The 14,203-nt window shown below is 39.1% G+C and overlaps 1 protein-coding gene across 6 annotated transcripts in view; it reads left to right on the top strand.

The window, feature by feature from the left end:
• The window catches only part of LOC149138746 (uncharacterized), a 142,564-nt gene extending 130,039 nt beyond the window's left edge, over positions 1–12,525 (top strand). Inside the window, exons 5-7 of one of the 6 annotated variants that reach the window (XM_089448374.1) lie at positions 11,160–11,227; positions 11,757–11,825; positions 11,939–12,525. In XM_089448374.1, the coding sequence (XP_089304500.1) occupies positions 11,160–11,227; positions 11,757–11,825; positions 11,939–12,058 (257 nt within the window). In that variant the 3' untranslated portion in view covers positions 12,059–12,525. The remainder of the gene's footprint in view (positions 1–11,159; positions 11,228–11,756; positions 11,826–11,938) is intronic. The other 5 variants (XM_089448375.1, XM_089448376.1, XM_089448377.1 and 2 more) reach the window with 5 other exon arrangements.
• Positions 12,526–14,203: the final 1,678 nt, after the last annotated feature.

Here is a 14,203-nt window from a genome sequence, read left to right as displayed (position 1 = left end):
ATGACGTCTAGCCTCTAAACTACCTCTGATGAAGTTTTTATGCCTTTCTCTGCTGAGGAAACTAGTTCTCCAACACTCTGGAAGACTTTCCCGACCTCTAGAAGCTAAATCGATTTTTCCTGCAGCCAAATTGAATTGCTCTTCTGAAGCATCTACATAGTCCTCTACGCTGCTTCACTATGAATAATTTGTCCTTGTTGTTGTTGCCTCTCCGAATCTAAAAAACTTCCTCCGGGTCACTGTCCCTACCCCTTACTGGCCCTGCTTCAATCTCTGACTCACCAACAACTGTTGTTGCTCTCTGGAAATCGATCTACCAAAGAAATTGAACTACAAAAGTGTATTCTTCAAGTGCCCATCGACTTCTTCTTATAATCCTTTGTTGGGGCTCCAATGGCCAAGATTAAATCTTAATTAAGGGCTAGGATCACCTTGAAGTCGATCTGTGTGAGCTTCTAGACTATTCTCACCTCGACTTAATTAATTTTGATTAATTAACCAGTTTTCCTTTCAATTCCTATCATTGAAGTGGGAAGTGTACACATAGATGATCACAAACGAATATGGAACAACAATGACCAAGGCTAAGATGAAATTCAAGGGAACTCAGCGTTCAACACTGATAAATTTGAGAAGATTTCTCGTGTTCGGCACGACTCTTGTCAGGATGCAATACACGAAAATTTTAATTAGCGGGATGCATGGCGAGTCACTCTGGATGGACAAAGAGTAATTGGTTCATGTAGATGATATTCAACGGCTCACAGGTTTATCATCCAATGGAGATGCATTCTCAAGGACATTCCAAACAAACTCCAAAAGAGAAAAGAGGGAAGGCAATAATGACTACTATAACAAATACAATACCAACCGGCGCAGGAAGGGAGCAAAGATCGACCTCATCAACAAAGAGCATATTAAATTTTTCTGTTACCTAATTGCAAGGAAGGTGATGCGTCACTTTTCAAGGAATGAATGCACATTGGACACCATTCCAGTTGCAGAGCACTCAACTGAATTGGTGTGCATTCCTACTGAATGAGTTGTTCAAGGCCTGCGAAGATGTCTACAAAAGGAGCACCAATTTTATTTTTGGCTATCTGATAATGACTTTGAAAATGTGCAAGTTGTGCCCCTCGGAGGGTAGAAACTTGGCTCAAATTTCAGAAGACCAGCTCCTAGCTCTCTGGTACAGGCCATGGCAGAGATCAGGGGACCCAAACAGCAAAGAAATCAATGAAGCTTCTTTTAGCGGGTGGTATATTAAGATGCTTACAGTAATAAGGGTTGCTGAAAGGATTCCCAGGGCACTGCTTGATGAGTATTCAATGTCAATCTAGTTTGGGGTCACTCATGGAAATACTTTCCTCAGGCTGCATTGCGTCCACCCACTCACTTTCAAGTTGCGGGCACAAAATTTCATGTTATCTGTTGAAGCATTCCATATGGAAGTCAGGTCATGGCTGCGAGTTACATGTGAGATCAGTGAAGGAAGATACACATACTTTTTCGGGGGGATGGTAGCGCAGCTACCAACAGGCGAGGCATATCTGGACACCAGGAAGTGGATGGTGGAACAAGATTTGCAGCCCATGTTCACCCAAATGAAGAAGAAAATGAGTTCGCTCAAGCAGACCATTATGGACTTAACCTGCTCATTGGGTAAAGTTCCTAATTTTGTTGAGTTGTAAGGCATTTCACAGCAAAACGCTCTGGTTACTACACCCCTTGTTGTTGCTATCTCACATATAGGACCCCATTCCCACTCCATGCTGACAATTCCCAAACCCGGGCAACCAAAAGAACCAAGCCTCAAGCTGCAGCAAAGAAGCAGGAACTTAATCTAGTTGTGCCTATAGTATACCTCACCGGCGAGGAACCCCAAACCGTCATGGCCTCCCCGTCTGGGTTTTGGAGATCTCATGTATTCTAGCCTTTCCACCAAATTTCATGGCTAGAACACATCCAATGCTACAAAAGCTAACAGGGCAAGCCGCCATGCAATGTCCCATTGATTCCATGACTTGTAATCTCTTTTACTTGATTATTCTAATGATTTGTTGTACTGGAAGGCAAGGGAACGCATTGGATCTTATGCAAGATTGCAGGTGGGTTTCCATTTGGGGTTTGGTCTCCCTATACGTGGTCCTAGCTCTCTAGAGGGCCACATTGGCACTTGTAGGGTGAGCGTTGAGAGCCATGGGCCTCCACCATAGCAAAGATTACTTCATGGATCCCCAACAACGCTCATTGGTTGCTCGTGTTCCACCTTTTGGATGAGGATGATGCACCTGGTTCACCATGCCCAGTCGGCTCCACACTTGCACCATACACTTGGCAGATGTTCCAGGGTCCAGAGGATGTCTCCCGCTGTAGAGGGAGGGCTTTTATCATCATCCTAGCCCTTACAGATGGTCTATAGGCATTTTCGATCCACTTGGAGACCCATGAGGATTTCCTTGTGCCCCCACACCACACTTAGGAGCACCACAGGATTTTGCTTGGAAAACAAAGGGCAAACCCCTTGTCCATTATGTTTGGAGTCCAATTCTTCATCATGGCACCCCTTGGACTTCATTAAGCCTCCTCAAAGGACCAACGACCCATTTTGTTCATCATTTGACCCTCTTGAGAGGCTTCTTATTATGTTGTTGAGCTATTTGGTGGGATTGTCACCAAAAGTATTTTTATTATGCACATTATTTTATTTTAGAGGCTCAATTAGGCCAAATTAGGTAAATCAAACTCATTAGACATTATATAAATAATAGATCAGAGGTGATTTATTCTCTTATCATCACTTAGATTGGGTTCTTATCTCTTGTGAGATTTTTGCTATCCCTTTGGGCGGAGGATTTTGGATGTAATGGATGAATTTTGAGTTTTGGATATCTCTCTCTTTTGTTGGAGCTTCATTAGTGGCATAATTTGGTGATTGGATATACACATGTAAGTAATATTTTCATGTCTATTATTGTTTTTTACTTTAATACATTGATTTTGTTGGGATCTTCCCTATACTAGATCTGAAATTTATTGCTTTTCTCAAGCGAAATTGTGGAAATTTAGTCTTATGTAGCGTTGCATCATCTCATGTATCATGTGTGGAAGGGTGAATGTTCATAGAGATTGTTTTGGTTGAACACATCTTGATAAGTCATCAATTATTGCAAATTGAAGTATAAATTCTTCTAGCAACTGCTCCCATGCCCCAATTGCCATGCGAAGTTGTCTAGAAGGCTACTTGATTAGGTGTAGTTCCTCTAAATCACAAATTTCATCTTGACTCCATCTTCCCCTAAGGATTAAGCATTGATCCTTTCATAGGTGATCATTTTCAAAGAAAATTCCTCTCACCTTCCCCTCTTTTTCTAGGTCTAGCATCCATGGGTCACCTAGGGCATCACTTTTCTCATGATTTCACCATCGAAAGAATTTGATCTCTTGCCCACATGTGTGCTCGTGTGTCCTCAAGGATCCCTCCAAATTTCACGAAATTCCCATAGTGGGATCTTAAGATATTTCAAGCCCTAGCTCGAAGATCAATTCTTGCCCTTGGTTTCCCATTAGCTAGTGACTTCATTAGGATCATAGCATCAAATCATGAAAAGAAAATTATTTCTTTGATCCCCTTCCTTTCCCTAGTTAGTTCAAGTACATCCTTTGCTGATCAACTCCATATCCCTGACCTAATTTCGGGTCCACTTGGCCCTTCGTGGTCCCACAACTTGTTGACTCCAATTCCACAAAGATCACTTAGAAGCCAAGTATTCAAAAGGCATTTTGAGACTAGGGGCGTCCTTAACAAAGCATACTCCCAAACCCTATCTTGATAAACCCTCTTAGCCCTTCCTAGAGAGCCGATCACCTTGCTTCTAATGCAAGCAACCCATTCAATCGAGTCTCTCTTGTGAATGGGCTTAGGAATCACTTCCTTATCTTATCATTGACTATATATATTCTAGTGATTCCTCACATACCGGGACTCCTCCCATCGATGAAAGTCGTAAAGAGCAGGGAGCCTTAGCTAAGGTGACAGTGGGTTATCGCTCCATTGTTGCCCTAAACCTAATAGTCACTCTATGGGATCCCCTCCTAGGACGCCTGCTAGTTTGTGCAGTAACATGGACAAGGAGCCTTCTTGTCCTATGATAGTGCTCCACCTACCCCTATGCATACCTAATATGTTATTTCCTATAAGATCACTTCATTGATTACAAACTTGGGTAGTAGATGAAAAGACTTGGTTGCTCCAAAGAATCTAAGATATGAGCCATTCTGATAAACAAACCAATCACCAATTGTGGACATCACCTTCTTGGCTAATTCAAACATGCAAGGAGTAGTTACATTGAACAAGTTTTCAGAGAGTGGGATCAAGAAGTCCTAGCACATTTTGGTATATGCCTAGATGTAGTGAGACTCCCAAAGGACTTTGTAATAGATGTGAATTGGCTCCTTTTGAACTGTCCATTTCTATATCGTTGCAGAGAACGCATGTTTTCCATAGACAATATCCAAGAGGTAGGAGGCCATGAAGAACTGAGGTTGTTGTCCTTCCTTTGGATTTTGAGCTTGTTTGATGTTGTCCTTCAAGGAGAGAGAGGATATCAACCTAGTTGAAAATGCTTCCTTCAACAACTACATAGTACATCACTACAATCCCGTTTTCATTGAAGGTCTCTGCTGAGTGGGCATAATAACAAAAACTCAGTCCATAACAATAACTCGCTTCAAACACCGAGTCAATCCAAATAAGACCCAATCATTTTGTTAAGAAATAACATAAAGAAATTTTAATTATCAATCTAAGAAACCACTTGAAAATAAGTAGATTGTTGTTCACTTGGTCAACCTTGCTCAGACCTATTTTGAGTCTTAGCTAATGTATGTGTTACAATAAGAACGGATTTTATCAATATTCATCAAGGATGCATTCCCCCATACTCCCTAAGCATGGGGGAATATTTGAGGACACTTCCCCCATGCTCCCTAAGCAAGGAAGAATCTTCAAGGACATTTCCTATCATCCTAAATGTTGGAAATGTAACTAATTTCAGTCTTCATAATTGTTGTTGTACTCATTTCGACATGTATCCTATGTAACAAACAAAAGAAGAAAAGAAAAAGTTATTATTATTAAAGCATGGATTTCATGCTTCTTATTGATGGTCTTCTAGGTAAAAGCATGTTCTTCATGCTTCTAGGGTTTGTTAGGTCTTAAGATTTATTGTCACGAGTCAAAGGAGTCAACATCATGTTTATAAGACCCTTCCGGGAAAAATGTAATTGGAAAAAGAATTATTTTTGAGTCTACAAAGTCCTGGAAACTCCAAAAGTACAAGTCGGCCTAAAGGAGGGAATTCAACCCCTAAGAAAGGCTATATAAACGAGCAATTCGACGTCATTTGGCACTCACTCGCCAAGAAGTTTGATCTCAAGGAAAAAGTTCAATCTATAGCTGGGAAACAAGAAGACAAGAAGAGTGAAGGTCTAGGAGAAGAAGAAGACTTGTTTTTGGTCTATCTCTCTCTCTCACGTGCGAAAGTCTAAGGTCTCTGCAGCTACAAAGGAGGACGAAATTGCAGATCCGAGTTACAGTAGGATGAAGTGCAATCTCTTGTTGCTGGAAGGAAGAATACTCTATCTTCACCTCATTGACATTGGGAAGAGTTGTCTTTCTCAAGGAAGGTCTCAAGAGCAAGTTGAATTAGGGTTTATGCAGCTGCTACAAGGCTGAAGTTGCAGGTCGAAGGAGCAGTACTGAAGCTGGGAGGTCGAAGCTGTAGTTTGAAGCTGGCTAGTGCTAGATCAAGAAAGGACTTGTTGGAAGGGCTGACGTGGTACTTGGAGAAGGACTTGGCTTAGGGTTTGGGTCTTTGTTGTCTCACTGAAAACAGATGCTATAAGAAGAGGAGTTTTCCAGGTTTTTCCCTAGCTGAGAGCCTAATTTCTGTGACCTTTGTTGCTACTATTTGTGTTCTTGATATTTGTTTGATGAAAAGATCTAAATAAATAACACAAGAAGATTAACTAAGTTCACAAGCAAATATTAAGGTTAAGAAAAATTGATATAATAAGCTGCCACTTAGAATTTTCCAACACTAAATACGCTAGGCAAGCTAATACAAACATCAGCTGCTGAAACAGTACATCCCTGATACTTGATGGCAATGTTCCCAAGCATTAGGCACTCCCACCCAATAACACAGGATACTCTTGGACACTTCTGCCCTTAAAAATGAACTACAAACATCAAAAACCATAAAAGGTAATTAAAATTCAGAAATATATATATATATATATATATATATTCTTTCTCCTAAATGAAGAAAAAATTGGTAGAACCCTGCTAAACCCTATTCTCACCTATTTAAGTCGACCAAACCCTCGCTTGATTTATTTCACTAACAACTCACTGTCAATAACAAACCAAAAAGGTTGTGGGGCCAAGACTGATGTTGTGGACAGCAAGCTTTCAAAAGCAGAAAAGAGTGAATAACAATTTTCTCCAATATATTCCAACTTCCAAGTGCATTCAAGTTCCAACAAAAAAACTTTTAGTGAATATTTTGGAGGAACACATCATTCTTTACTTTTTTTTTAGCTCGAATGTTTGTATGACAGTTACTATTAAGCTTGGGGCTGACTATCTTCAAATTCCAATTTAAGTTTTGGTATTGGGCAGTGAGCAAAAGTTAATTTTTTAGTTTTTTTCTAGATTTTATTTTTTCGTTTAGAAGAGTTTACAAGAAGAAAAAACTAGCAAAAATAAAACAATATACTCAACAGCACAAGTTATTGGAAGCTGCAGCAAAAACAAAAGCACATATTGCCTTAAACCCAAAATGAGTCATTCAAATAATGACAGCATAATGACTTTGCAATTTAAATCCATGTGCAAACAATTGGGCAAAGTGAGCCTATCAATGAGAGGGGAAGTGCAACCGATATGTGCCCATCAAAAGCAATGGTTGAATTTTCTTCAACCCAAAAAACCATTTTGCTATATGGAATCAAACACCCTCAACAAAAGAGAGTTACAATACGTGAGAAGTTGGCCAGCTTTCAATAATTTCAACTTTTCAGGTTGCAAATGGCAGCAGATGCAATGGGAGCATTTTCTAGTACACAAGGCATTTTCCAATGCATGCAGAGGAGAGGTAGTAGATAGGGCGGAAATAAGATAGAATTCATCTTGTTTTTCTACAACATTACTTTCATCATACCTGGCATTCCTCGCCCTCTTGGGAGGTCGACCATTTCCATTTCGAGCAGAGGGAGCATTCCTCTTTCCTTTGTTGTTGAACCCGTTGTTCCTTTGATTTCCATTGCTTTTGAAATTGTTGTGGTTTTTATTATCATCATCCCTTGGAGAATTATTCTTATGAGGACACTCTCTGGCATAGTGGCTGACCCTGTTTCAATTGTAGCGCCTTCCTTTTCTTTCTTCCTTGAATCCCTTCCTGAATCCTTGACCCTGTTTCCTTGGACCAACATTATTCTTCCTTTTTGCATGAGCGGAGAAGGCAGTAGGTTCATTTCCATTGGAGGGCTTATCTCTCTCCATTATCTTTGTCTCCTCTTGAGTGCATCTATCCAATAACTCATCAAAATCAAGTATCCTGTCATTGTTGAGAATAGTGGTGAAAGACCTTCAGGTATCCCAAGGTCTTGAAAGACCTTCAAGTGCAATGAGAGTGAGCTCCCTGTGGGCAATAACTTCTCCAATAGATAGCAAGTCATTCTTGATTTGTGTTATTCTCATGAAGTAGGATTGGATAGACTCCCCTTTGTCCATCTGGATGCCCTTTCACTTGGTTTTGAGAAATAGGATTTGATTTGCATTGTTCCCTTTGAACATTCCAACTAGTTTATCATACATCTCCTTAGATGTTCCCAAATAAAAAATATAGGCGACCAAATGCTTTTGAATGGAGTCAATCAAAACTTTCTTTGCTTTGACCTCACCTTTTTTATACTTTGTTTTCGCAACAGCAGGTGTGTTTGAAGGAGGCTCCATCATTTTTCCCTGCATGTACTTCAATATTTGATGCTCTTCCAAAGTTAGGTCCAAAGTCATCTTCCATGCATGATAGTTAGATTTGTCATTGAGCTTGTCCTCAGATTTGAAGTAGGATGTAGAAGCCATTGATACTTGTCCATAGTTGCGGGGGAGTGCCCCCCCCCCCGAACCCACTCCGGGCGGGAGCGGCTCGGGAGCGCGCTCCAGAAAAAAAATTTGCGCTCCCTGCCATTTTCGGGAGCGCTGTAGGGAGCGGTCACTCCGTCGCTCCCGGAGCGAATTTTGAAGCCCGGGAGCGATCACTCCCGATTGCTCCTGGGCATTAAAAAATCGCTCCGGGAGCATTTCGAGCGGCCCCGGGAGTGATCCGGCGGAAAAAAAAATCCACGGACCTAAAAAAAAATTAAATTTAAAAAAAAAATTGTTTTAAAAGCCCAATGGGCCTAAAAAAACTTCATTATCACTTCATTGAGTTGATTTTGTTGGAGAGCAAGAGCAAAGGAGCAAAGAGAAGCGAGGAGCAAGTGCCGAGGACCGAGGAGCAAGCCTGCAGAGGTAAGTAACTTAGTAATTTAGTTAGTTTAATTTAATTAGGTAGTAATTTAGTTAATTTAATTTAGTTTATTGAGTTTAAAAATCATTAATTTAAATTAAATTAATAAATTAAATTAATTAATCCCTATAAATTAAATTAATTTGCAGATTCAAGAATCAAAACCCTACAAACATCAAACACCATGGACCTGGCTATATTTCTTGGCATTTTCCACTTCTTGGTCCCTTTTATGGTTATTATGGTGCTGGAGAGTAGGAAACGGAAGGGCCAAACTGAAGAGGGGGATGAAGAAGTTGGAGAAAGTCGAATTGGTGAAAACCCCAGTGAGGAGGAGTTGGAGGAGGGTGAACATGACCCTCAAAAAACTAAACAAGACCAAACCCCATTGTGGAAATATGTTAACAGGGCTGAAACAGGGAGGGGGTGGAACCACTAAATTTCATTGCCCCCATTGCAACACTGATTACACAGGTTCATACACCCGTGCTAGAAGACACCTCTGTGGGAAAAGGCCATGGGATGGAGACAAACAAATAGGAATCAAAACTTGTACAGCGGTGCCAGCAGTGGATAGAGCCAAATAGATAAGGGAAGAGGAGGAAGCCCAATACAAATAAAAAAAATCAAGGGGTTTCTTTGAACCAAGCTCACAATCACAAAGAACTCCTTCAGCATCCTCCCAAGGTAGTGGATATGGAGGCACAGGGTCATCATCTTTAAGGCGTAGAACCATATCAGATTTCCTTGATGAGGGGTGTAGGAATGATGTGGATTCAAAGGTTTACAGGTTTCTCTATGCATGTGGGATACCATTCAATGTTCTTCGCTCACCTTATTGGCACGAAATGGTTTCTGCCATAAATGATGCCCCTAAAGGATACAAGAGCCCTGGGTATGACAAGGCAAGAACCATTGGCCTTGATCATGAAAAAGCAAAAATATCATATTCTTTGAATAGAATGACAAGTTCTTGGACTGACCATGGGGTGTCCATTGTATCTGATGGATGGACAAATGTAAAAGGAAAGCCATTGATAAGTGTTCTTGCTGTGTCTGTTAGTGGTCCCATCTTTCTAACTGCACATGATTACTCAAAGAAATTCAAGACCGCCATCAACATTGCAGAAGCATTACTTGAAACAATTGAGCGTATTGGGCCGTACAATGTCATCCAAGTCATCACTTCAAAAATGCATTTCTCCTTGTTCAAATTATTTAGTGATCTTTAGGTCGATTTTGGTCCTCCCAAAGAGAGGAATTCAATGCAATAATTATCTCCATCAAATGAGCTGTCCAAAGTGGAATTTGACCCTAGTTGCCAATTTTACACAAAAAATCTTCTACATGTGCGAGCTCTTCCTTCCCTTCTTGTTCGTCCTTTTCTTCATAAGTTAGGTGTAGAAGATATGTATGACGATGATTATTGAGTGTCCTTCAAAGTGATCGAACTGTCCCATATATATATCTGCCTAGGAGGTCGAATGGGTGGCTCTTGGAGGCCCAGGGCGACTTGTTCCCAACGAGGGCTGACTTGACAATTTTGGTGGGTTAGTTGAAAAATGGGACAATTCAGAGAACATTTAGTTGAAAAATGCAATTCAGAGAACATTATTATGCCCATTCTATATGCTTTACAAACTAATGTGCCTTAGGTGCAGTTTAAATGAGTATGACCCTCCAGACAAGACTGATCAAGTCAAGAGAATACAAATCCAACCTTACATTAGCCAAGTCACATTACTCAAAAACAGAATAGTCAGAAAAGATGGCAGCAACAATGAGCTTGAGAAACATAGCTGAAGAGCAGTGCAATAACTGAAACCAAAATGACATCGGTGGACCAGTAATTGACATTCTATAATAAAATGTCAATTTCATTTGGAAACCAAGTACTTATAAGTAGCTCCACGCTCAAATAGTTTCTTTTAACTCCCCATTTGACAGAAGTTGAACCCACATCGGTGGACCAGTAATTGACATTCTATAATTAAATGTCAATTTCTTTTGGAAACCAAGTACTTATATGCAGCTCCACGCTCAAATAGTTTCTTTTAACTCCCCATTTGACAGAAGTTGAACCCCCTGCACGTCCCCTTTCATTCTGGCACATTGCACAAGTCAAATAACTCATAAAAACACAGTCCTCTTACAATGTGGATTACCATCTTTTGGGTTGGTAGACGGGTTTATAATAACCAAAAGGTCAACTATATAAGAAAATCATATTAAATAAATTTGTTATTGAAGTCTATATTGTCCTTCCCAGTAGAACATGTAGAATAATGAATAGTTCACCGCTCATAAGATTCATCGAAAGATTTAACAAGAACTCTTTAGATGAAATATATGTGGTATTACAAAAACTAGCAGCCTTGATTTTTAGCTACTGTCTGGTGAAAATGTTTTGATTCTTTTAGTTCCTTGATATTTAGGTCCATGTATGTTTAGCAAATGTCATGAAATGAAAAATAAGTGGCATTATCTTTTTTTCTGTAGGCTGGTAAGGAACATTTGGGGAGTGGAACTAATTGAAAGAAAATATTTTGACCTTACAAAAATTTCTCCTTCTTAATCCAGAGAGGGCAGTTGTTTACTCAAGCTCTGGAGGAGGATCAGCCTGGGGCTCTTCAAAGCTTGCTTATCAGGTAAAGGGTGTTGGATATTCTTGTTCTCTGTTGCTCAATATGGGAGATTAAATTCTATAAAGACTACATTTGGTGGTCTATTGAGAGTATCTTGTGTTCTTTTGTTTCCATGCTATGCATTGTTTTGTCTTGTGCATCGGTTTGCTTAGAATGTTTATCTTTGCCTAGAGACATTCTTTCCTATCTCTATGCATATTGCGATCAATGCTTACGATGACAAGAAGATTGGTTAGCTCTTGGTAGTTGGCAGTGATATGGCAGTCATCTCTTTTTCATAAATTCCTGTCTGTGTTGTATCAATGACTTGGATGTTATGCATGTCAGGAAGAAATTTGTTTGGGAAATTTTAGTTTCGGCACCATACAATTATGCCCTCTATTTAACTTCCATGCTCGGCTTGACCTTTCAGAAGCTTGAAATTGTATTCCTCCTTTGTTTTACGTAACAACATATGGTGTGCAAAAATTGTTCTAGCATTAGAGGTTTCACTTTGGACTTTAATAATGTGGTATGGTGTGTTGCTTGACAGCCCTCTGTTGTGGACTTCTTAGCAGAGTTAGGGCAAGCAATACGCAGAGCAAACATTAATCAAGTCAATGTGAGTATTTCACCTAAGTAAAAAATTGCTAAAGTGGTTTCTATCATTAAGAGTGATTTACCTGGGTTGCATGTGAAGCAAGGTAGAAAGTTGATATTTAAACTTAATTGAAGAGTGGACATGATACATACATGAATTGGTTCATTTGGAAGAATGGCAGGGGGAGAGAACTAGTGGAGCAAGATAGGGAGCAATCTTGTAAAGACTGCTCAAAAGCATTGACATGTTTCTAACTTGTTAAGGGTCAGATTATGCTGTTAAAGTTTGAGAACAATTCCTGTGTTTATTGCTTCAGCAAAGTGGTATATTATTTTATCCCATTCTGTGGCTATTTTTTCTGAATTACTGTAGAGGTTATCACTGTTAGCTCAAAACCAAGTAAAATCTGGGCTTTGGATTTGTCAGTCTTAAATCCTTGGTACTATCAATAATTGGGATCTGCATTTTGATAGTGTTTTCTGTATGGTAGTATTTAGGCCTCTCATAGACAAAAAAGAATTGTCAGGGGTCTGTCCTATTGTTTCTTTTGTCCTTTTATTTCAAGAATCTCTGTTATTACACAACTTAAAATCCTATGATCCTGTGTGATGGTTTCTTCTTAGCTAATTTGAGTATTGAATCTCTTTCATTTGTAACTGTAGTTACTGGAGGAATTGACAGTGCATCTTTAACATAAATTAATATCAGACAGATTATTGCACTTTTTGTTCTGTCCTTCGTATTTGTCATTAGGGAAAACTCAGATTCTAGTTTTGAGATGTATTGGCCTCTGAAATGTGGCTTTGAACTCTTACGTAATTGAAAATGTTTAGTGGTTGTATTATGGGCAATACTTGTGGTATGTCATCTCGTGTCTTTTGTTTAGCCTGGTTTGGATACTGACATGTACATTTGCGTATGCATTATCGTTTTGCTCAATACTGTTCTAGATCTGTTCTCTAAAATGGCATTGTATATTTTATTTTACTCTTCTCTAAAGGGAATCTTTTCTGAGTTTTCGTGGCTTAAAAGTAATTTAAAATTCAATCTGCAAATGGAGTAATTATGCATATCCGAGTGTCCTCATACTTCTGTGGAAAATGCAAAGTTCAAAACAAAATGGCCAAAGAGATGGACTCGAGTAAAATGAAAACACTGTTGAGACGATAGTTATCAACTGTTAAAAGAATTTCTCATAACTGCATTTAAACAATTAGTGAAGCAAGACATAGATATACGCACAAGTTGTGAGGGAGTATATGGAGTGAAATCGATTTCTGGAACAGGTGCTACACCTCTGGTTGCAATTTTTTTGGCAGTTCTATTGCAGCTCTAAAACTAGACTACAAGTATCTTATGACAGGTTGGAATTATCATTCCTGCTATAGGTTTTTTGAAACTAGGGTTTAAAGAGAATATGTAAGGTAAATGTTGACACTAATTGATGGTAATATTATTACTTGTATATGGGAGGGTATCCATCTTTGAAAACTGGGAAGATGAAGACGATGATGGTTGCTGTATTTAACATATTACATGACGCTTGACTCAATAATTAGTGAATAATTATTGGCAAAGGGGAGCCATTGTCCAACAACTAAGAGCTCTTCGCATAGATAATTTATACAACAGATAGGTTGAGTTCTTTCTTCTTGTTTCTTATTTCCATCCGTTGTCGTAATTCTACCTATTGAGGCCACCAGGATATTTATGCTTTAGATATGTTTCACATTATAGATTTAGATGTGATTATGTATTGTTGGATTATCGCAAATTCCAACTTCTCATTGGTGTTGTCTACCGAGGCGGCAAGTAACGCTTCAAATTTGCATGAATGGCAAAAAATCGCTGGACTCTGACTTTTTTTTTTCAAAAAATCTGACAGGAGTATTTGAATAGTGTTTTTGATGGTGGAAATGGATTCAGCACCATCAAAAAATCAAAAACCCTGGGGCACCCAAAATTTTGAAGCTTGACAGCTGTAACTTGAAATTGACGGCAAAAAATCGTTGGAATATGGTTTTTTAAAAAATAAATAAATCTAGCAGGAGTATTTGAATCATGTTTTTGATAGTGGAAATGGATTCAGCACCATCAAAATCCCTGGGCCACCCAAAATCAAAATCGCTGGGCCACCCAAAATTTTGAAGCTTGACTGCTATAACTCAAGCTTCCAAAAGTTTCTGCATTTCTGCATGATATTAGGAAAATCATGCTGAAATTTCCCTGGTTTTCCGGACAAATTTGAAAACACAGTAGACTACGACCTTCTCATTTGTGCTTGCAATTATGCATTGAATGATCTATTAATTACAAAATAAACAACATATAACTACGTTTTGCATCTCTACATTATATAATATATAATAACTGGGTTTTGCATCTCTAAGGTATATAAT

Source organism: Pinus tabuliformis, chromosome X (genome assembly GCF_031772625.1).
Source record: "Pinus tabuliformis cultivar Carrire ecotype Pingquan chromosome X, CPIR1, whole genome shotgun sequence".
Lineage (NCBI taxonomy): Eukaryota > Viridiplantae > Streptophyta > Pinopsida > Pinales > Pinaceae > Pinus > Pinus tabuliformis.
The sequence above is the reverse complement of the archived record's forward strand: the minus strand, read 5'-3'. Positions and strand labels throughout refer to the sequence as shown.